This window comes from Seriola aureovittata, chromosome 23 (assembly GCF_021018895.1).
Source record: "Seriola aureovittata isolate HTS-2021-v1 ecotype China chromosome 23, ASM2101889v1, whole genome shotgun sequence".
NCBI classification, from domain to species: Eukaryota; Metazoa; Chordata; class Actinopteri; order Carangiformes; family Carangidae; genus Seriola; species Seriola aureovittata.
Genome location: NC_079386.1, coordinates 17,850,611 through 17,873,771, shown reverse-complemented (window position 1 = coordinate 17,873,771; position 23,161 = coordinate 17,850,611). Strand labels below are relative to the sequence as shown.

At 42.8% G+C, this 23,161-nt stretch overlaps 2 protein-coding genes and 1 long non-coding RNA gene across 5 annotated transcripts; 2 read left to right on the top strand and 1 right to left on the bottom strand.

The window, feature by feature from the left end:
• The first annotated feature begins 2,311 nt into the window (after positions 1-2,311).
• On the top strand, positions 2,312-10,604 carry LOC130164575 (uncharacterized). Of its 2 annotated transcripts, none has more exons than XM_056369391.1 (12): positions 2,312-2,469; positions 4,023-4,102; positions 4,630-4,730; positions 4,839-4,961; positions 5,055-5,166; positions 5,503-5,566; positions 5,659-5,705; positions 5,849-6,033; positions 8,811-8,894; positions 9,360-9,610; positions 10,014-10,118; positions 10,207-10,604. In XM_056369391.1, exons 2-12 carry the CDS (start codon positions 4,030-4,032, stop codon positions 10,232-10,234), a joined length of 1,173 nt encoding a protein of 390 aa, XP_056225366.1. In that variant the 5' UTR covers positions 2,312-2,469; positions 4,023-4,029; the 3' UTR covers positions 10,235-10,604. The 2 variants fall into 2 exon arrangements, with proteins under 2 accessions (XP_056225366.1, XP_056225367.1); XM_056369392.1 differs by having other exon boundaries at positions 2,313-2,469; positions 4,633-4,730.
• LOC130164577 (uncharacterized) lies at positions 3,209-4,619 on the bottom strand. Its single transcript, XR_008826626.1, has 4 exons — positions 4,548-4,619; positions 4,315-4,401; positions 4,121-4,193; positions 3,209-3,754 (listed from the first exon to the last, which is right to left on the bottom strand). It is a non-coding gene; the product is annotated as an uncharacterized LOC130164577 (long non-coding RNA).
• A 987-nt stretch (positions 10,605-11,591) lies between the features above and the next one.
• Positions 11,592-22,720, top strand: LOC130164038 (uncharacterized). Of its 2 annotated transcripts, XM_056368416.1 has the most exons (9): positions 11,597-12,212; positions 14,211-14,738; positions 16,599-16,829; positions 17,366-18,067; positions 18,184-18,244; positions 18,347-18,417; positions 20,145-20,199; positions 20,335-20,529; positions 21,700-22,720. In XM_056368416.1, exons 2-9 carry the CDS (start codon positions 14,492-14,494, stop codon positions 22,430-22,432), a joined length of 2,295 nt encoding a protein of 764 aa, XP_056224391.1. In that variant the 5' UTR covers positions 11,597-12,212; positions 14,211-14,491; the 3' UTR covers positions 22,433-22,720. The 2 variants fall into 2 exon arrangements, with proteins under 2 accessions (XP_056224392.1, XP_056224391.1); XM_056368417.1 differs by lacking the exon at positions 14,211-14,738 and having other exon boundaries at positions 11,592-12,212.
• Positions 22,721-23,161: the final 441 nt, after the last annotated feature.

The window sequence follows — 23,161 nt, the reverse complement described above, 5'->3', positions numbered from 1 at the left end:
ATGTCGGCCATTAACCAGTTATTGTCTCTGAATAATGAATTCACAAATGAACGAGTGACTGGATGAAGGTTACTCCTACCTCGTGGAGCGGTAACCTTCAGGACGTCTCAGCAACTTAAAGCTCTTCTTCTTCTTCTTCTTCTTCTTCTTCTTCTTCACTTTGTAAAGAATCACTTCCTGTCAGTGGTTTAGTTTCTGAGTTGTTGAGTGAAGCCTCCAGACTGTTCGAGCCCCAGCAGAGAGAGTGAGGATGAGCCTGAAGTTCGGAGGGATGTGTGGGTCCAGGATATGGAGGGGGGGGGTTATAGAACCAGAGCATGTAGAGCTGCAGGTTGCTCTATATGTTGATCTCAGTGACAGTATTATTATATTTTAACAAATGATTTTGGTAGCATTAATTATAATCCACAATTAATGGCTGTTTATATCAGCTTGTCTCTATTACAATGAATAAAACAGTATATTCACCGATGATGGTGACGACATTCTTTTCTAGTGGGGGTTTTGGGGATTATGGACCCCCCCACCACCACCACCACACACACACACACACACACACACACACACACACACACACACACTAACAGGATGTACACCAGCTGTAGCCACCTCCCTCCAGGATCTCCAAACATTTCTCTCCTCTTTCTTGCTCTCTTCGTTCAGACTGGATGATTTCCTCTCTGGGAGGTGGGAGGGTTTTAACATCGGTGGTTTTTGTCCCAGTTATAATATGAATATGTGAATAATCTGTGAACTGACTCGTCCTCCTGTGAATTGAATCCCATCCAGAGCGACTTGCTTGTATTTTAAAGTAGATTTCTGAGTGTTTGTGTGTGAAAAGTTTCTTCTTCTTCTTCTTTATTTTATCAGCTGGGTGTGAAACTTGACTTTAATGTGATAATGGAGGAAGTCAAAATGTTTTTGTGAACGTGACAAACAGAAACACATTAACACCAACACACAGTCGACAACAAACCAGAGCACACCTCTGGTTAATGTCACTAAAATGTGAAGTAATTACAGATCCTGTGTTTAATCACTTTTATTTGTTTTCAGCCAAAAGTCAAGAAGATTGAAGCCTCTTAATTTGAAAAGCAGAAATGATTGACTAATTAAACTGTACTGAAAGGTTCATGTCAACGAGCCACAGACAGAGTTTAAATAATTCATTTACAAGAAGAAAAACAAGATTCAAATCTAAAAAAGACAAAAGCAACAATAAACCTGGAGGAGAAACATGTTCTGATTCATGTTCCTCGACCTTCTGCTTTAAAATAATACAAAGCTTCTCTGTCGGGTTCAGGTCAGAGGTCACACGTAGATACTCATTCATGTAATAATAATAATAAGCTTTATTTGTAAAGCACTTTTCACACTCAGGATGCAGCTCAAAGTGCTTTGTCAAACATTAAAAGAAACCAACTTGAAGTTAATGAAAAGCATTGAGCAGGTGTGTTTCCAGTTATCAGCTGTGTGTGGTGAAATATGATCTGTGCAGTAAAGAGGCAGATGAAGTGACGTGAAATGCAAATATAAAGAGGCATAAAATCACGTCCATAAATTCAGACTTGTAGGTGAGGAGGAGAAACACCAAGCCACATTGAGTAAATACTTTCCACCATCTTTAATGTTTCCATCGGAGTCAGGGTCAAGTCAGATTTCATCGCTGTCAGCTGGATCACTCCGTTATCACCGTTAGTTACGCGCGTTGCCATAGCAACCCGCAATTTTTAATAATTAACCCAAGGGCCTCGATGTTTCACAACTTCGTCTGGGCAGAGAACAAAAGTCAGAGTATTTATGATGTACAGGCTGTGAACTGCAGCTGGGAGCAGATCACGTGATGATGACGCTGCAGTGACATCTTCTACATTTTATATTTCTACAGTTTCTTATTTATATTCATGTTAATATTCAGTTATTAAATAGAAAATATCACGTTCACTAAATGTATTGTTTATATCCAGGTGTGTGAGAGGAGGAGGGCTGTAGGGGGGGGGGCAGCATTGTATCAGGTGAGACTTCTTGGTTTACCTGTATCGCATGTCAGGTGGGAGGATGTATTTACACATCCTGTGTGTTCAATCACTTTTATTTGTTCTGAAGATCGAAGCCTCTTAATTTGAAAAGCAGAAATGATTGACTAATTAAACTGTAATGAAAGGTTCGTGTCAACGAGCCACAGACAGAGTTTAAATAATTCATTTACAAGAAGAAAAACCAGATTTAAATCTAAAAAAGACAAAAAAAACAATAAACAGAAGGAAGGCGACGAGAGTGACGACACAGGAAGAGTTTTAACACCTGAGCTGCAGCGGTGTTGAACAGGTGTTGAACAGGTGTTGGACAGGTGAAGCTCATCAGGCTGATTCTTCAGGAAGCAGCTGTGCAGCCGCGAGCTCCCGTCACTGCGCGCGACTTCCACAGTAGCTGCAGTTCAGCCTGGTCGCGAGAGCAAACGGAGCTCAGGTACGTTTTCCTTTCAGATCACATTTAAATAGATCAGAGTCACTTCAAGCTTCACAGACTGAGAGTAAATGATGACGAGATAATGAAACATCCAGATGTTCGGCAGGTGTGTGTCTTTACTGTGGACAGGTGCCTCCCACTGTTTGTTTGCTTTTTTCTTTTTCTTTGTTTTAACGCGAATCGCGTTTAATTCAGACAAGAGTCAATTTTAGATAAAAACATTAAGAATAAAAGAAAAAAGGAAACTTTTAAAGCTTGTTAAAGTAAAAGGTGAAGCACTGATCCTTGTGATCGGTCCGGTTCAGACTGAGACTCAGGCTCGTGCTCGGCTGTATAAACACTATATAAACAAGAGGTCAGAGGTCCAGATCCTCCTGGGCAAATATCACTCACACAAATAAAGTCAGAGTTTTCAGTTACTGGAGAAGTTGATTTTAAAAATACTGAAGAATTCAAAAGTGCAGTTGTTCTGTCAACACATGGTTGTATTGTTCCACAGTCACTGAGAGAACCGACTGTGGAACCAGAAGAAATGGACACTGAAAGGAGCTTTTGCTGTTTTCATATTTCGGATCTTTGCAGGCGGCGAGGAAACGCAGCACACGTTTAAAACAAAAGGAATCTTTATTTATTTATTTATTTATAACATTTCAAATGAAAACGAAACTAAACTGTGAATCTTCTTCATCTTTATCGAACATCATCATCGTTCGGACACTGACGGGTTCGAGCAGTGGAGGACTCGCTGGGATTCTTCTTCTCCTGTGGGGAACACAGGATATGGTCCGTCACAGAATTCATTCCTCTCACTAAAAGCTCTGCTTCAAAGTAAAAGAGCGTCGCGGAGTAAAAGTCAGAAGTTTGCAACAACAAAAAAAAGATACTCAAGTAAAGTACAAATACTCAGAGAATATTCTTAAGTACAGCGCTCAAAGTAAATGTACTTGGAGTTTGCTTCATCGTTGCACGACCTGCAGTTCAACACACACACACACACACACACACACACACACACACACACACACACACAGGTCACTGAAGAGAGAGAGAACTGCTCAGTGTCAACAGGTAGAGCAACAAATACCTGTTCCTCCAGCTGGAACAAGCAGCAGGTAGATGATGATGATGATGATGATGATATGTTCAGACTTGATGAACTGAAGTGTCAGCAAAGTGATTTTACTCAACCTGACAACTGGAGCTGCAACCGTCAATCAATCAATCAATCCCACAAATTCAGTGTCTTTGGGTTTTGGAGTATTTATCAGACGTCACCTTCAGGATCCTGGGGAGGAAAGTTTTTACAATTCTCTTACGTGTTATTGACTTAATCATTAATCAAGAAACAGGTGACCTGAACTTTGTTCTTGTAAATGATCTGTAGAGTATCAAGAAATCATTTTGTAACCATTAAGGACATAAAAATAGTTCTGCCTTCAGATCTAATCATATTCTTTTCTGCAGATTATGCATTGTGTATAAATGATTGTGTTTGAGCGGGTGTGTTCCCGCCTCCTGATGTTAACAGAGTGTGTGTGTGTGTGTGTTAACAGGTAGATAATGGTGTGTGTGTTGGCTCCTCTCCTCTTGGCCGTTCTCCTGAACGAGGCGTCCGGCTCGCACTTCTCTGCAGGTAAGACGAACACTGCACCTGTAAAGGTAGAGACGATCTCAGCCCCGCAGTACAATCCAGGTCCGTCTGTTTCTCTCTGTGGCGGCTGCAGCTGCGTTTCATTAACATACAAGAAGAAGAGTAAACCAGGACAGCAGGGTTTCTCTGATGGGCTCCTGTAATATTTTGTAGAATATCTGAGAACAGAAGTGAGTCAGGAAGTCTCTGTTTACCTGCAGTGAGAATAAAATACTGAGGTTCAGGTGCAGTTTCTCAACAAACTGTGGGAACTGAGAGTTTGTTGTACCTGTAAATAGTTACTGAAAGAGACACAGAACAACTTCAGTGATGTGCAAAATGGCCACAAGGAAGTGATGATGCAAAGAGACACAAAATCACTACAAGCAGCTGCTAAATGAGTGAAGAGAGAATAAACAGAGGCACAAAGTGACCACGGACCTGTGACCTGTGACCTGTGACCTGTGACCTGTGAGTGGATGTGGATGGCTCTTTATGTGTTGTTATAAACAATGGTGATGTCGTGTCAGCAGGGGCGGGACCGGCCTCTCCGTGCCCGGCTCAGTGGCTCCTGTTTGGGAAGAGATGCTTCGCTTTCTACCCTGTGTGGAGCTCCTGGAGCGCTGCCGATGTAAAGCATAAACACAACTCAACCTCTCGTTTTGCAAGATATTCAAATATGGTGTGACTTAGTGTGTGTGTGTGTGTGTGTGTGTGTGTGTGTGTGTGTGTGTGTTAGTCTATGTGCTCTCAGACAGGTAGTAGACTTGTGTCTCTCCACACACCAGAGGAGATGCAGTTTGTTCATCAGCTGGCGAACACAAGAATTCCTGTGTGGTTGGGTGGATACCAGTCACAACAGGTAAGGTCTGTTTTTTGGGGCGTGTTTCTTTACTTCATAGACAATATTATCTAAACAATCCCCACCCACCCCACCCACCCCCTCTCTTTGAAGAATGGCTCTTGGTTGTGGAGCGACAGGTCTCCCTTCAGGATCAGCAGCTTGATCAATCAGAGGAGGGGGAGGATCACAGAGGGCAGAGTGTGCACGAGCATGGAGCCAAAAAGTAAGAAATAAAATAAAATACATTTGAAAGTTTCATTTCTTTCAGTCATTTTTTCCAATGTCAAACAACAGTAATAAAATCACAAATATAGGGAATAAATAAATAAAAAGAACAAATAAAAATGTTAAATTATGACATCATTATTAAATGATCAATAAAAACATGAATAAAACATAAAATGAAATTATTTAAATTTGGTTGTAACATCTTTGGGTGTAAAGTCCAGAAGTTAAAATATCAAAACAAGATCTTTACTGTAAGTGTTCATGTCCAGATTCAAAAAAACAAACGTGCGTGCGTGTGCGTGTGTGTGTGCGTGTGTGTGTGTGTGTTCAGGTGCAGAGCTGCATAGCGCCCCCTGTAGACAGCTCAGATTCTACATCTGCTCCGTGGAAGCCAGGTGAGCTGCCGCCTCATTACTGACCCCGTCACTGCACATTAACCTGCAGATGAGTGAAGTGACTGTTTGTGATCACCTTTGTTTACCTCCAGCTACAGTCACACTGTCGCTCCTGGCAACAGGGAAGAGGCGGAGCCAGGTGAGTTCACTGGTCGTTGTAAAAATGCACTGAACACAAAGTCCAGCTGAGGCTGATGGGAACGTCTTTCATTTTGTCGGTATTTGGTCGTAAACCAAGTCCACCTGCTGGTGGCGCGAAAAATGTGTGTGCGTCCCTCTCAGACATGGTCGCCGGGGTGAGCTTGTATGACGTCATGTGGCGTTACAGTCACGGGTTGGCGGAGGACGTCCTCTCCTCGTCCCGCCTCCTCAGGAAGCTTCGGTCCGGAAACCTGACGCAGCGCTGCTACACCAGCTTCACCCAGCAGGAGGCGCTGTACCTGCGCAGAGTCAGCAGCACTGTGGAGGTCAGAGGTCACCGCCTTAACGGTCTGTCTTTCTTTCTTTCTTTCTCTTCTATTGTTCTTTCTTTCTTTTTTCTTCTTTTCTTCCCTTCTTTGTTTCTGTTTCTTTCTTCTTTTCTTTCTTTCTCTTCTATTGTTCTTTCTTTCTTTTTTCTTTCTTTCTTTGATTTTTCTTTCTTTCTTTCTTTCTTCTTTTCTTTCTTTCTTTGATTCTTTCTTTCTTCTTTTCTTTCTTTCTTTCTTTCTTTGATTCTTTCTTTCTTCTTTTCTTTCTTTCTTTCTTTCTTTCTTTCTTTGATTCTTTCTTTCTTCTTTTCTTTCTTTCTTTCTTTCTTTCTTCTTTTCTTTGATTCTTTCTTCTTCTTTTCTTTTCTTTCTTTCTTTCTTTGATTCTTTCTTTCTTTGATTCTTTCTTTCTTCTTTTCTTTCTTTCTTTCTTTGATTCTTTCTTTCTTCTTTTCTTCCCTTCTTTGTTTCTGTTTCTTTCTTTCTTTCTTCTTTTCTTTTTTCTTTCTTGATTCTTTCTTTCTTCTTTTCTTTCTTTCTTTCTTCTTTTCTTTCTTCTTTGATTCTTTCTTTCTTCTTCTTTCTTCTTTTCTTTCTTTGATTCTTTCTTTCTTTGATTCTTTCTTTCTTCTTTTCTTTCTTTCTTTCTTTCTTTGATTCTTTCTTTCTTCTTTTCTTTCTTTCTTTGATTCTTTCTTTCTTCTTTTCTTTCTTTCTTTCTTTCTTTCTTTCTTTCTTTGATTCTTTCTTTCTTCTTTTCTTTCTTTCTTTCTTTGATTCTTTCTTTCTTTGATTCTTTCTTTCTTCTTTTCTTTCTTTCTTTCTTTGATTCTTTCTTTCTTCTTTTCTTCCCTTCTTTGTTTCTTTCTTTCTTTCTTTCTTCTTTTCTTTTTTCTTTCTTTGATTCTTTCTTTCTTCTTTTTCTTTCTTTCTTTCTTTCTTTCTTTGATTCTTTCTTTCTTCTTTTCTTTCTTTCTTTCTTTGATTCTTTCTTTCTTTGATTCTTTCTTTCTTCTTTTCTTTCTTTCTTTCTTTGATTCTTTCTTTCTTCTTTTCTTCCCTTCTTTGTTTCTGTTTCTTTCTTTCTTTCTTCTTTTCTTTTTCTTTCTTTGATTCTTTCTTTCTTCTTTTCTTTCTTTCTTTTTTCTTCTTTTCTTCCCTTCTTTGTTTCTGTTTCTTTCTTTCTTTCTTTCTTTCTTTCTTTCTTTCTTTCTTTCTTTCTTTCTTTCTTTCTTTGATTCTTTCTTTCTTCTTTCTTCTTTTCTTTTTTCTTTCTTTCTTTCTTTGATTCTTTCTTTCTTCTTTTTCTTTCTTTCTTTCTTTGATTCTTTCTTTCTTTGATTCTTTCTTCTTTTCTTTTCTTTCTTTCTTTGATTCTTTCTTTCTTCTTTTCTTCCCTTCTTTGTTTCTTTTTTCTTTCTTTCTTTCTTTCTTTCTTCTTTTCTTTTTTCTTTCTTTGATTCTTTCTTTCTTCTTTTCTTTCTTTCTTTTTTCTTCTTTTCTTTCTTCTTTTCTTTCTTTGATTCTTTTTTCTTTTCTTTCTTCTTTTCTTTCTTTCTTTCTTCTTTTCTTTGATTCTTTCTTTCTTTCTTCTTTTCTTTCTTTCTTTCTTCTTTTTCTTTCTTTCTTTTTTCTTCTTTTCTTCCCGTCTTTGTTTCTTTCTTTCTTTGATTCTTTGATTCTTTTTTATTGTTCTTTCTTTCTTCTTTTCTTTGATTCTTTTCTTTGTTTCTTCTTTTCTTCCCTTCGTTGTTTCTTTCTTTCTCTTTCTTTCTTTCCTTCCTTCTTTTCTTTTGTTCTTTCTTTCTTCTTTTCTTTCTTTCTTTCTTTGATTCTTTCTTTCTTCTTTTATTTGGTTTTTTTTCTTCCTTTTTTCTTTCTTCTTTTCTTCCTTTCTTTGTTTGTTTCTTTGATTCTTTCTTTCTTCCTTTCTTTGTTTTTGTTTGTTTGTTTCTTTCTTCTTTTCTTTCTTTCTTTATTCTTCCTTTTCTTATTTTCTTCCCTTCATTGTTTCTTTGTTTCTGTGTCTTTCTATCTTTGTTTCTTTCTTCTTTTCTTTATTTCTTTCTTTCTTTGATTATTTCTTCTTTTCTTCCTTTCTTTGTTTGTTTGTTTCTTTGATTTTTCCTTTCTTTGTTTCTGTTTGTTTGTTTCTTCTTTTCTTTTTTATTTCTTTCTCTCTTTCTTTCTTTCCTCCTTCCTTTCTTTCTTTGTTGTTGGTTTTTTGGCTGGACTGCAGCAGCAGCGTCCGGCCTATAAAAGCGAGCGTGAGTGAGTGAGTGAGTGAGTGAGTGAGTGAGTGAGTGAGTGAGTGAGTGAGTGAGTGAGTGAGTGAGTGAGTGAGTGAGTGAGTGAGTGAGTGAGTGATGAAGACCGGCTTCATTGTGAACTCAGCTGTATTAATTCTCTGTGTTGGAGCACAGAGAGGAGAGGATAAAACAGATAACGGGCTGGAAGCAGCTGATACGAGGCTGCGTGACGCAGCTCGGTGACGTCAGCTGTTTACAGCCACAGGTTTTAGTAAAAGTTGGAGAGAACCAGACAGGAAGTGTAAAGAGCGAGATGGATTCATTATGTGAAGAAAGCGAGTCGTCCCCACGTCATGTTGCTGGAGGACACATGAATCTCTGAGGCCCTTTTTCTGACCCTGTATAATTATACAAACTGATCTGGGCTCTGGTTTGAGGGACCTGATACTCGCTCTGTGTCTGAGGTGAACTGGTGTAACCGGTGTAACTGGTTGGTGATGTCAGCATCTCGTTTTCTTCCCGCAGGTCCTGATTAGTCGTCCGCAGGAAGCAGACGACATGAGGTCACTGCTGCTGGACACATTTAAACACTACAGCAGCAGACACCAGGTGAGACACACCCATCGGGCTGCGTTTGCAAAGCATGATGGGCCACTAATAAGCAGAAGGACATTATTATTATTGTTAAAATAGCTTTTTTTTATATTTCATCTAGAGATGAGACAAGAAAACCCGTGAAAAGTGTAGATGTGCTTTAACTGTTGATTTTCAAACTTATTTACAGCCTTACATGAAACGAGATGGAATGAGTGTAAACATATTGAAACCAACCTTGAACTGTTCTTTTAGAATATTTTGAGTGATTATCACCAAATATTTTTAAATCCCTGTCATTTTTCTTGTTTGCTTGTTTACTTTGTTAAAATGTCAGACTTAAAGCTGAGTTTGTGCTGGATTAGAAAAAATGACACATGCACAGAAAAAGTTCCTCCAAACGAACGAGTTGCAGTGGCTCATTTAAAAATAGTGTAATGTAAAAAAACCCAAACAAATCTTCCTGATCTCGTCCTCCAGAGGCTTCCTCCTCCATTCGCCCCACTGTGGCTCTACCTGTCGCTTCAGTCTTTCCACTCTGTGGTTTTGGAGGAGCCGGTCTATTGGCTGGTGGCTCTGTCGGCTCGGGCCCGCCTCCGTAGCTTCTTGGCCACGGAGCTGCTCCTCGACGAGCGCGGGCCCCGGCCCCGGCAGGTGTCCGGGTCTGTGGGCGACTACATCTACCGGGACTGGTGGAAAGACAGTCTGAGGGAGGTCGCCTGGACCCACAGGTACGTGTTAGATACGGTCACGTCACTGTGGTGCAGCCGTGGAAATGTGGTGAATCATTAAATGACTTGAGTAGTCCCATTTCATGACACCTTCTTGTTCTAAAGTAGTCATAAGGCTGCAGAGCGGAAGGACTCGGACTCTGTTACAAGTGAATCTCATGCATTGAACTTAAAGAATCCCTTGTTACTTAAAGTACCAAACACTCATTATGCAGAATAATGTTATATTACTGGATTATAAGTATTGATGTATGAAATCTTTAATGTTGCAGCTGGAAAAGTTGAAGCTAATTTGAACTAATTTCCAAACAGCTGTGCAGCTTATCCATAAAAATGCCTTAGTAAGTAAAGGTGGTATTTTTTGCTCTGTGTGTGTTTGTGTGTGTGTGTTTTTGTGCGGCAGGTTCAGAAAGGTGATAGAGAAACACCAGAATAAGATGAATGTGTTTAAAGCCATCAACATCTTCAGAGAGCACATGATGAACCAGAAGAGTTTCTACAGGGCTGTGTAAGAACATACCGGCCTGTATATTTGTTGACACACCTGTGTATCGGCCAATATGGGTCTTTTTTTAAAATGTGTGTTTCTGCTGCAGAGACTGTGATGCTGAGGCTGACGAGTGATGAAGAGGAGGAGAGCACGACGGGGCCGCCGGTGAAGATGAGTCATACTGGTTACAAGTCATTTAGCTTGATTTATTTTTACAGTTGAGCTGCTGAGAGTACGAGACGAAATCCTCCAGTCTCTATTTCCAGCATCGGTCCGAAGTGAAGAACAGAACTCACCTGTGCACCACGATCAAGGAAAAAGACTTTAAACCTGTTCTACAAGTTTGTGTGTAGTTAAAGTGCCTCATGTCGAGAGCGGTGAATTCATCACACGAAGAACAGGAATGTTAAATACTGAAAGGAATTCCTTCTGAGGGGAGGGGGCGTCTTCTTTCTGTCACATTCAAGTAGAAAACACTTGAACAATAAAAGAAAAAAAGGCCTAAGTGAGAATTTTATTGTGTTTTATTGATGATACCTTCTTTTAAGTTCACACACAGTTTAATTAAGGAGAGTGATAAAGAAACATCTCAGCATATTAAACAGTCAGTTTGAAACAGCTGTCTCTGTCTCCCCCTGCAGGCTCAATCAGGACACTGCACTAATCAACATGGTTACAGTAGCCAGATAATACTGCAGTACTTCACCTGGTACTACTGATAATACTGTCATTATTATTCTATTCTAGTATTACCACTACCTCTCAGACTTCTACTACCATCACCAATACTTTAACTACCTCTATTATAACTACCACTACTACTTCCTATTATTACTACTACTACTACTACTATCTCCCACTGCATTACCAGTTATTACTGCTGCCACTATGCTCCCAATACTTTTACTACAGTACTCATACATGTACTACTGCTGCTTCTACAGATACTATTATTGTTTGATTCTGCACTAATACTACTAGTAATACCTGAAAATCTACCAGTACTTTCACTAATACTATAACTATCACAACTGTACTTTTACTGCATAACTATTACTGCTAAAAGTACTATTGAGATAATGCCTGATACAATAATACTATACTATAGTAATAATACTCTACTATCACTGCTGCTACTACTAGTACTCATGTATACTACTGCTACTGATACTACACCAGTGTGGCTCGTAAACAGGTGATCCGCTGGTTTCTATTGGTAGACGCTGCTAAACGGACGTCAGTGATGTTTAGCCCTCGAACGCCAAGGGGCTTATGGGAAATGGTGTTCAGTGAAGCCTGATTAAAAAATTTTTAAAAAACGATCGTCCTTATCTAATAAAGGCTGTTAGCTGAATATTTAGTTATAGCGACGTTAGAAGTGTAAACGTGTTTTCTTACTTTTAAACATGAAAACGTCGGTTCCGGTGTCACTTTATTATCTAGGGGCCCAACCACAAATGTTTGCCCCTGGAGCCTCCTAGAAGTTTAATCCGGCCATGTTGCTATAGTGCCACAACATCTACAGAAGCTCTTCTTCTTCTTCTTCTTCTTCTTCTTCACCTGAGCAGTAATGTTTCTCCTCTACAGGCGGTCTACTGGTTGATCACCACACGTATATATATTTATATATTCTGCTAAACTCGGTAAAAACCTGTTTAAATTTAAACGCAGGATGAGACGTTAAGTTCTCCAGCGCGGGAACGGGCGCGTGAGCCCGGGTTCACCCGTGTCCTGCCCTTGTGCTGTGATCCGGCGCGTGGACAGACACACTGCATCTCTCTCTCTCTCTCACACACACACACACACACAGGGAGAGAGAGAGAGAGAGAGAGAGAGAGAGAGAGAGAGAGAGGAGGCGGAAACCTCCATCTGCCCTGCTCGGTGACCGACCCGTCATCCTCGGGCTCGGGGAAGATACGGATCCTGACCGTATTTCCTTTTTTTTTTGTTTTACTTTCACACCGTAAATGAAGAGAGACCGAGGGGATAATGTCAGGAGAGCGGGATAAAGACAGAGGGAATTTAACATGGAAGAAATCTATAGTCTATATATAGGCTATGCCCCGGACTGCACCACCACCACCACCACAGCCACCTGCCCTCCCGGTACCGGTAAGTCACGGAGGAGAGATGAGCTCCGAGAGAACCGTCTGTCCCGTCTGCGGCGGGTTAGTGTGCTAGCAGTGGCCGGTTATCGATGCTAACTGACCCGTGAAAATGACTTTTGAGGTCTTGTGAGGTCGGGTTACCGTTCAGCCATGTTGCAGGGGAGCGAGAGGGAGGGAGGGAGGGAGGGGAGGGGGTAACGGCTGGGCTCCTGACACCTGCCCCCATTCCCGGTAACTGGAGAGGGGGGAGAAAGAAATCCGTTAGAAAAAATGTCTAAATTGGCGGTTAAGCGGGACTCAACAGCCCACCGTCATCCCAACACCGGGAAATGACTTTCTGACTCGGTGTGGCGGGGAGTCTGAGCCGTTCAGCCATGTTGCAGGGGGAGGGAGAGATAACAAGCTAACGGCGGGGCTCCGGGGGGTTTTGACACCGACCGACCGACACCGAGGGGAGAGGAGGCGGGAGGCGGGAGGGGGGGGGGGACTGGTACCCGGTAATTTTCGCTTCCCGGTCGGATGCGGCGGCGGCAGAAGCCCGTGCTGTGTCGCCTAGAGACGGAGGCTGAACGAAACGGGGTCGACGAGGGTAGTGAGTGAACCGAGGCCATGAACAGGCTGTTGGTTTTGTTTTATTTTATTTTATTTTATTTTATTTTATTTTATTTTATTTTATTTTTGAGTTCTATTTTAGCTATTGTTTTTTTTATTTAAATATATTTTTATATTTTTTTATATTTTAATAAATTATTTTTCATTATATAATTTAAGTTTCAACTTAAATCTTTCAAAAGAAAATTAATTTAAAAATATATATAATTATTTTTATTATTTTATTTTAAAAATTTAAAAAATTTTATTATCTTTTTTTGCTTTGTTATATTCATTAGGGCTGCAACTTACAGATATTTTTAGTATCGATTAATTTGCAGATTAATTGTTTGGTCTTTAAAATGCCCGAATATACCGAAAAAATCGTTCTAATTTCCCACAGATCAGTTTGATGTCTTCAAATGTCCAGTTTTGTCTGACCAACAGTCCACAATTCAAGGATATTCACTTTTCCATCATGTACGACAAAGAAAAGCAGCAAATTCTGACATTCGAGAAGCTAGAAACAGCATATCTATGTACACTTACTCATTTCATTTGCTCATGATCAACAGATTGATGAACTGAGGAATCGTTGCAGCTCTTGTCAAATAAATTATTTTATCAACCTAATGTAACAATATGGGGATAAAATGAGATTCTGAAAACATTATTTTAAATTTCATTTTAATTCTACATTCTATAACCTGTTAAAATGTTTTATTGTAGTATTTATACACATACAGAGGCTGGGGAAACCTCTTCACAAATACCAATAATTTTATTTATTCTGTGTATTTCTGGACGAGCAGGTGGCAGTTATTGTCTATGTCATTTTTTGAAAAAAATAATGTTTTTACATTTAAATTATTCTACACGTTTCAGTAGGAAACAGAGCTGACATGTTAATTATATTTTCAGTGCAAGGGCAAGAAGTGATCAGGACTAACAGCTGGTGGCAGGTGGAAGTGATTATTGATGATTATTGATCATAATTGATGATTGTTTTGTTGGTGGGAAGGTCAGGGCAGGAGACAACACAGCAGGGTCCGTTACCATGGCGATAACTGGGATGATTTATCCCCTTATTATTGGGCCTTTTCCATTCAATAATTTATTCATTCACAGATTCACTTTGTTCATGTTCCTTTTTCTTCTTCTTCTCCTCTCCATCCCCTCCTCCCTTTATCTACCCTCCATCCCTCGCTCCCTCCCTCTCTCTCTCTCTGTCTCCATTCTCTTCTGTCCTCTCTTGCCCTTCGTCCTCGCTGTTTCTGCTCCTCTTTTCTCTCTCTCTCTCAATCCATCTTCTTTCCTCCCTCTCCCCTCTTTCATCCCCCCTCCCTCCACCCATCTCTCTCTCTTTCTTCCTCTCTCTCTCTTCCTCTCTCTCTCTCTCTCTCTCTTTCAGGTCAATGAGAGCCAGCAACAGCTCAGCCTGAAGAGCAAATCCTCCCTCGTTTTCTCTCTCTCCAGTTTCTCCTTTACCTCCATCTCCCCTTTTTTTTTCTATCATGCTCTCCTCACTTCCATATGATAAAAAACACAGTCATCTTATTTTAGCTACACTGCCTTCCTCCTCCTCCTCCTCTTCTTCCTCCTCTTCCTTCTCTCCTGCCCTCCTCTCTTCTGAGTTTTGACTCCCTCTCTTTTCACAAACACACACACTCACACACTCACACACACCGGAAAATGAAGCGTGGGTCGAGTGTGTTGCAGCCTCCCTCTGATGCAGCCAAACGACACACACACCCTGCAAACGCACACACAAAGACACACACCGGCTGTGATGCTCGCTCGCTGACTGTGACCAACACACACGCCGAACACACACCGGACACACACGCCGCAGGTTCAAGTCCCTTCCCAGCAGCCACCTCTCTGTTCAGCCCTGATGTCAGCACCAAGATGGCGTCCGACCTCCTCATCAGACTCTCAGGTATCACACACACACACACACACACACACACACACACACACTAAAGTGGCACAAAACCTTTTGAAATGACCTGGTTTTCTGAATTAATTGATCATAAAATCTGATCGGATCTTCATCAAAGTGACAAATGTGGACAAACACAATGTCTCTAAACTAACACAACACACACACATTTACAATCTCCTTTTGTCTTCATTGAACAAACCCATTAAACACTGACAGCGAAGTAAGTGAACCCTTGGATTTAATAACTGGTTCAACCTCTTTTGGCAGCAATAACCTGAAACCAGTTCTTCCAGTAGCTCCAGTAGATCCAGTAGCTGGTGTGAGCGTCTCGTCAGCTCCGTCCACAGCGTCTCTCCTGGATGTGGGTGTGGGCTCTGAAGAAGCTGGACTTTCTCTGTCAGTAGATTTACTTTGATGTTTAATGTGATTGTCCTGCTGCATCACCAGCTGCAGGTGGAGACGCTCTGACACGCTCCTGGAAGAGACAACTGTTTTCATTATTAATTAATCCTTTAAGACATTTTTCCTTTTGATGATTCCAGGTCATGGAGTGTGATGAGCTGCTGCTTTTCTCGGTCTAACGTCGTCGTCACATGGATAGTTTTTCTGTTTTGTGCAGCTGGTTGGACAAAACAAGACGTTTAATGACCTCACGTTGTGCTGGAGGAAACATGGACGAGAGATTCATTGATTAATTGTGAAAATAATCAGCAGATGAACTGATGATGTTAGTTCCTGCTGTAATATATTGTATTGTGGACTGTTGGCTGGACCGGACGTTTTGAACATGTGACCTCGGACGTTTTCACTATTTTATCACCAAATATTTAATTGATTAATCAAACAATTAACATATTAATTGAACTGTTAATTGCAGCACTAACATCCCTATTATCATCCATTATTGTAATTATTATGAACACAAATATACACACATGCACTATGTGGCCAGAAGTATGTGGACACCTGTGTCTGGTCGTGGTTTTGGGCCACAGTTTCCTGTTCATTCAATTCCTGTTTCAACATGACCTTGTGCCACGTTCACGTCGCAGTGGAGATGGGAAAGATTCCTGTGTGTGCACCTTGAGTTGGTTGTGAGGGTTAGACATACTGAGCTTTGACAATAAAGCGCTATGTTAATTAAAGCTGGATTTAATCGCCTTGAGCAGCAGACGTCGGCCGACATGAGGCGCTCATGTCAGTTTGGTCTCAGTCACATACAGTATAACCAGTGTTGCAGCTCACGACTGCTCCTGTGTGTGAGTGGGAGTGAATCCCTGTGATCACATGTAGGGCAGCGCTGTGGTTAGATTGTTTATTCATGCATCGCATTGTTTTCGGGCTGCTGACCTTCTTCAGCGCATGAACTGGCAACAGGTGTGGCTTCCTGAAACATCCGTGCAATACGAGAATAAACAATTGAAGCGGAGAGCTGCCCTACGTCTGATTGTTGATCGTCGCCTCGGAGGACCCAGCACCCATCCCAGCTGCCAGGTCAACATCTGCTGGAAAGACTGGAACCAGAAGAGTGGAGTTTTAGCAGCTGACTAAAGGCCACGTGAGGAAGAGGACACTGTGTGGACGTCTGCATGTCGCCCAAAATCTGAGTCTGACTGTTTCATTGTCTTGATGTTATTAGTAGAAGTGTGTCCACATCCACATCTGCAGGCTGCATCCATCTGAAGGCAAGTGGATGATGCACGTGTGATGTTGGAGTGTCCACATACTTGTGGCCATGTAACTGTCCTGTCATGCTGAGTTGAGTGCAGTTATCAGGCTGTAATGTGAACTCTGCTCTAATGTATTTACAGTTAACTTAAATCAAATCACACTCATCTCTCTCTCTCTCTTCAGAGGCAACCCAGAAGGCCCAGGTGCATCCTGGGAGCCGGGTGGAGGCAGAGGTGGAGCCACAGCGACGCGAGGCCCTGCTGGAGGTGCGCGGCGGGCAGCAGGACGAGCCCGGCCTCGCTCTCTCACCGGACGGCCCCGGGGCGAGTCCCGAGCCGCCGTCACTCACACACACGCCTGATGGCAACGCAACCACCGACACACTGGCCTCAGACCTGCTGAGGAAACTGGCAGGTACAGAGTGTGTGTGTGTGTGTGTGTGTGTGTGTGTGTGTGTGTGTGTGTGTGTGTGTGTGTGTGTGTGTGTGCTGTAAAAAGCTCGATTGTACGTTTAACTACACATCACAACTAGCTTATCAATTCGTTGTTTATGTCCTTTTTCTTTTAGCAAAAATGCCAAAGATTTGATGGAATTTGCTGCTTTATCCAGTTTCACATTGTAATAAACTGAATATATTTATGTTTTTAACCACTGGTTGAATAAAACAAACATCTCTTTGGGTTCTGGGAAATGATCACGTTTATTTTTCGCTATTTTCGCAGCGATAAAATCTCTGGTTTAGTCGGTTTATCTCCCAGAGCTCAAGATGACGTCTTCAGAGTTGCTTGTTTTGTCTGATCAAGAGCCTGAAACCCAAATATATTGAGTTCACAGTGATTTAAAACAGAGAAAGCAGCAAATTTGCTCAATAAATAAGAAATTAGATGATTATACAATTGTCAGTGTCGTGTTGGATAATAAAAACTGACAGATTTCCCACCAACCGCAGAGCGTCAGGAGGTGAACTGCCATGGCGTCAGGGTCAAAGAAGAAGAAGAGCCGATGGAAATTGACACAATGGTGGTCTCTGACCTCATCCGTGATCGACCAATCACAAAAGAGCCGGCCGCACCTTCCCCCAAGATGGCGAGCCACCCCCTCCTCGCCATTAAAACAGAGGACCAGAGCTTCAGTGGCGAAAAGATGATGGAGCAGACGCACCCTGGAGCCAAAATGGCGGAGCAGTGTCTCCTTGGCCTTAAAATAGAAGACAAGTTTTTTACAGGAGGCTGCCAGTCCGGCTCAAAGACAGGGGACAGCGTCGTCTCCGGAGCCAACAAGTTTCAGTTCAGATTAAAAATGGAGGACAGTGGAATCTCCGGGACCAAGATGGCAGACCAGCTCCTCTCCGGAGCCAAGATGGAGGAGCAGTTTCTCTTTAAAGCAAAAATTGCAGAGCGGCCTTTCTCCGGAGCGAAGATGAGCAACAGGTTTCTCTCCGGGGTGAAGATGGAGGACCCGTTTCCTTCTGGGGTCAAGATGGAGAACCAGCTGCTCTCTGAGGCCAGGATGGCGGACCAGGTGTTTTCCAGAGCGAAGACGGAGGAGCAGCTTTTCTTCGGAGCCAAGATGGAAGACCAGTGCCTCAGAGCCGTGCTGTGGCAGGACATGTCGGTGAACCTGGCGTCCACGCTCCTGCACCAGCTCTCAGGTAACACACACTCAAACACTGTCGCCGCTCACACCAGGCTGTTGCGTTCATTAGTTTTTGATTACACGGCGAATGAAACGATCTGTTTTCATGCTGTTGTCTTTCTGTCTGTGCAGAGAGGGTCAGTAAATCCAACGTTCAGCCAGTGGAGAGGTCGACTCCTCCCATCAGAAGCAGGTGACATCCCGCTTCCTGTCATCGATCAGTAATCTCACGAGGGACACTTTGACCTCTGACCTCTGACAGCGTATGTTCTCACATGTCTGTGTTTGTGTGTAGTCCTGTTTTGAAGGTGAATGTGGACCCACTCCGTTCCTCGCCCCTGTTGAGCTCCCAGCAACCTCCACAGGGTAATGTACTGCACACACACACACACACACACACACACACACACACACACACACACGGATCGTGCACCATCACGCGATATAAATCCAGAGACACTGTGTGAGCGCTCGGCGGCTCCTGTTTGCTTGAGGAGGCGTAGATCTTTGAATGTTGACGACTGTCTCATGGGAGAGTTTTTTTATTCACATACTGAGTCACTGTTATGCTTATCATTGATTTGCTGCCTTGCCAATCTCAGTGTAATATGCAGTAATGAAAAATGACACTGTCAGTCAGGGTGGAAGGATTAAAGGAGCTAACAGGCTCAACACCACCGCTGATCCGGCACAGTGTACTTCAGCATTAAGGGACAAGGCTGGTGATCTCCTAACTTCTTCCTGTTATCATTAAATCGCATGTAAACACCAGAATCAATAACCTGTTGGTCCATCTGTCAATACTTTATGACTTCACAACCTCAGTTTTATCACGTTACTCAAACAGGTAGAAATAGTGCATTTGCTTGGGGACTATTTTCAGTGGCGGATTGATCCACATTTGGTGTTTGAGTGAGTATTTGTGGAGGATGGAGTCAAAATAAATATTGATAATGATCTTGGTAATGAACGGACGCACGAGTGTGGCTCATTCAAGAGTTTCTAACAGTTTATGGACGACATAATAAGATATATGATTGGCTGACTGTTTTCTGAGTGATCCAATAAACATATATCAGATTTCAGGTAAAAACACTCAGAGAAACCAAATCCTGCAAGGTTTGGATGGTGGGTCCAGGTGGGCGGGGCTTGGTGACTGCTTTGTTGTGACATCACAAAGTTCCAGAAGTCCTGACGGCTGGTTTTAAGGCTCAGTTTCTGAATACAGGCTGTGTGCATTTCTCTGTGGACTGAGGCTTTGATACTTTCACAGTATTAATATAGAAGCTAGAGCTGATCTATAATCACACTACACACGGACACAGACCTTTACACTGGAGGAGCTTTAAGGATCTATAACTATCTCTCTGCTGACTTCCTGTTATCTGTACCTGTTGCCAGGCGACCAAAGATCACCATCAAGTGCAGCTCGCAGTGATATACAGTTAATGTGAGCTTCCCACCGTGACTAAAGCTAACATGCAGGAGGCTAAAAGCTAACAGGCTAAAACGTTCAGTCTGGTAACAGCATGAAATCTGCTCCAGTTTATTATATTAACTTAATTAGTAAATATAAACTCCTCAACATGTCTGAGTTTATGACTTTATTTTGAAATTATTATCACCTTCTGTATTAATGTGACTGCGGTGACTCTCTCCTCAGCGAGCAGCTGCAGACGTCCTCAGACGGGTTTACTCGTGTCCCGGCTGCATTTACACTGTTGAATAAACACACGGAGGGTTCGAGCGTTCAGTTTGCCTGCAGCGTTTCTAATGCAGCCGTATTGTTATCGTTATTACTTTTTAATGATTGTCTTTCAGCGCTCAGCCTTTGTCTGTGTTATGGATTTACGCTGCCATCAGATCGCCCTTTGGGTTTATAATAAAGATGATACTGAAGTCATCTGACTGAACACACACTCACAGGCTCCAGTCACACAGAAGGCTTCCAATAATAACTTCCTCTGGGACTCATCATTAGTACATTTTGGAGTGCACATAAAAAAATAAAAAAGAGACAATTCAGCAGAAGAAGATTTATTTCATGAATCACTTAGCAGAATAATAAGCTGTTTTTTTATTTGTTCTTACAGAAACTCAAACCAGCATCAACAGAGATCAAACCACAGGTTGCTCTTACTTCTACAGGTAAGACACTCACCTGTGTTGCTATACCTGCGGGGACTCAAACTATAGCCACACAGCAAAGGTCCTTACCTGTTGTCAAATACCTGTTGCCATGGCTACTGTCACACATCTCGTGTCATCCCGCCGCACCTCCAGGTGTCACGTTTGCGGGTTCGAGACGGAGGGCCGCGCCCTTTTCCAGAGTCACATGACAGAACACCGCCAATGGGAGCACGGCTCCTTCTCGCTGCACTGCTGCGTGTGCGACCACTCGACCAATCAGGAGGCAGAGATGAGGGCTCACGCCGCCACGCACATACAGGGCGACACGGGGGTCAGCGGAGACATGAGGTGGGTTCATCCTAATTCTAATTTGAATGTATGTGTGTGTGTGTGTGTGTGTGTGTGTGTGAGGGATTGAATGATACAGTAATATACATAATATATCACTTATATTTTGTTCTTCACCAACATTCAGGGAAAAGAGATTTTCAAGAATAAAGTTAAAATGTTTTGGGTGAAACTCGTAAAGTTATAAATATTAGTTTTAATATCGACAGTGAATATTATTCACTGACACTTTAATACTCATTATATTGCGACTTCAGCGTTTCTCTGAAAACAACATTTTTCCTCTTGACTTTGTCCTTGAAACACAGCAACAACATTTTTACGATTTTTTCTCAAATTATAATGAATTTTTCTCAAAATATGATTTTTTTCTGAAAATAACATTTTTTTGTGGATTTTTGATTTATTTCTTGAAATATTACAAATTAATCTTTGTATTTATGACTTTTTTTCCCTTTTTGATCCTTCCCTTTACTTCTCTGTTTTGATAAATATCATCATGCAGGTGAACGTTACGACTTCACTGCACTGATGTGGACCAACTGTCTGTAGATCAAATCAGCTGATTGATCAGATGTGCAGACTGAGCTTTACATAAATATAAACACATGAAACAATAGTGAGAGAGAGTAATTTACCATCACACTTGACCTGTTTGTACTGAGTCCAGCTTGTCTGTAATCTGGCAGCTGTGACTCATGAAACACACACTATGTGCTGATCTTCATATTAATGTTTTTAGCATTTAAAAAACAACAAAGTGTCATTATGTACAAACAGGAAATGAGACTCACCGTGCGCCCGCAGACATCGATCACACAGATTCACTGCTGACGTCAATTTTGGAAACATAATGAGATTCAACGTGTTCTTTCCAAAACACTTTGATTTTATTTAATTCTTCCTGCGCAGATCGTCGCACTGATGATACTGGTGATGCAGCAGCAGACATTTTGCTTTTTAACAGAAGAGAAATCTCAGATGTGACTGACGAACATGAACGATGGCTCTGTTGTGTTCAAGTGCTCCGGTAAAGTTGAGCTCCCTCTCTGATCAGGACTTCATCCCCAGTAGAAAACATTTAGTCTGCAGGTGTGTGTGTGTGTGTGTGTGTGTGTGTGTGTGTGTGTGTGTGTGTCATTAACCCCTCCCACCCCTCCTGACTCCCAGATGCCCCGTCACCCCTCCTGCCACCGCCACCGCTGCCGCCTCCAGCAGCACTCCGGCAGTTGCCATGGCAACCCAGCCGGAGAAGAGCACCTCTGAGCATCGCTGCCGCATCTGCCAGAGGTCGTTTCCAGGGCAACAGGAGCTGCTGGTTCACTTCCAGGGTCATCGCCAAGGCAACCAGTACCGGTGCGACCGGTGCGGCCACCTGACGCGGACAGCCAACAAGCTGGTGGAGCACGTTCGCGTGCACACGGGCGAGCGGCCGTTCACCTGCGACCTCTGCCCCTACAGCGCCAAGCGGCGGGACAGTCTGCGGCTGCACTGCAAGGTCAAACACGCCGCGCACGTCAACGGGAACGCGGCGGACACGCCCGGCGACGTGCACACGCACCGCTCGTACGTGCACGGAGACAATCAGCGTTCAAACAAACACGTTCAGCGGCTGCACACACCGCCCTACACACACACTGCTGCACCCTCCTCTTCCTCCTGCTCCTCTCTTCCTCCTCTTCATCCCTCGCTCTCCGACCGGGCGGGATGGAGGGATTTATCTCCTCTCCTCCCCATCACGACGCTCATCTCTCTGAAACCACGCTCTCCTTCTTCACCCTCCTCCTCCACTTCCTCCTCTTCAGCCTCCTCCTCTTCCTCCCCTTCACCCTCCTCCTCCTCCTCTTCTTCCTCCTCCAAACACTCCTTTCTTGGTTACCTTGGTCTGACGACTTCTTTATAAAAGCTTTTTTCTCCTCTCCTTGTCTGCTCTCCTTGTTTCCTCTCCTCTATCCTCCTCTCCTCTCTCCTCTCCTTGTCTCCTCTCCTCTCTCCTCCTCTCCTTGTTTCCTCTCCTCTCTCCTCTCCTTGTCTCCTCTCCTTGTCTCCTCTCCTCTCTCCTCTCATTGTCTCCTCTCTCCTCTCCTCTCTCCTCCTCTCCTTGTTTCCTCTCCTCTCTCCTCCTCTCCTCTCTCCTCCTCTCCTCTCTCCTCTCCTTGTCTCCTCTCCTCTCTCCTCTCCTCTCTCCTCCTCTCCTCTATCCTCCTGTCCTCTCTCCTCCTCTCCTCTCCTCTCTCCTCTCCTTGTCTCCTCTCCTTGTCTCCTCTCTCCTCCTCTCCTTGTTTCCTCTCCTCTCTCCTCTCCTTGTCTCCTCTCCTTGTCTCCTCCTCCTCTCTCCTCCTCTCCTCTCCTTGTCTCCTCTCCTTGTCTCCTCTCCTCTCTCCTCTCCTCCTCTCCTCCTCTCCTTGTTTCCTCTCCTCTCCTCTCCTCTCCTCTCCTCTCTCTCCTCTCCTTGTCTCCTCCTCTCCTCTCCTCTCTCCTCTCTTCCTCTCCTTGTTTCCTCTCCTCTCTCCTCTCTCCTCCTCTCCTCTCTCCTCTCCTTGTCTCCTCCTCTCCTCTCCTCTCTCCTCCTCCCCTGCTCCTCCATCCATCCTCTGGACTGTTAAAGTGATGGATGTAAAGCTCTGTAATG

What these genes read in the sequence shown, in the direction of transcription:
- LOC130164038 (XM_056368416.1), top strand. Translation starts at nt 14,492, where the DNA reads ATGAAGCGTGGGTCGAGTGTGTTGCAGCCTCCCTCTGATGCAGCCAAA. An exon ending in CCTCCTCATCAGACTCTCAG is followed by an intron (nt 14,739 to 16,598) that starts GTATCACACACA and finishes CTCTCTCTTCAG; the next exon opens with AGGCAACCCAGAAGGCCCAG. An exon ending in CTCCCAGCAACCTCCACAGG is followed by an intron (nt 18,418 to 20,144) that starts GTAATGTACTGC and finishes TTGTTCTTACAG; the next exon opens with AAACTCAAACCAGCATCAAC.
- LOC130164575 (XM_056369391.1), top strand. Translation starts at nt 4,030, where the DNA reads ATGGTGTGTGTGTTGGCTCCTCTCCTCTTGGCCGTTCTCCTGAACGAG. An exon ending in CAGGGAAGAGGCGGAGCCAG is followed by an intron (nt 5,706 to 5,848) that starts GTGAGTTCACTG and finishes CGTCCCTCTCAG; the next exon opens with ACATGGTCGCCGGGGTGAGC. An exon ending in ACTACAGCAGCAGACACCAG is followed by an intron (nt 8,895 to 9,359) that starts GTGAGACACACC and finishes CTCGTCCTCCAG; the next exon opens with AGGCTTCCTCCTCCATTCGC.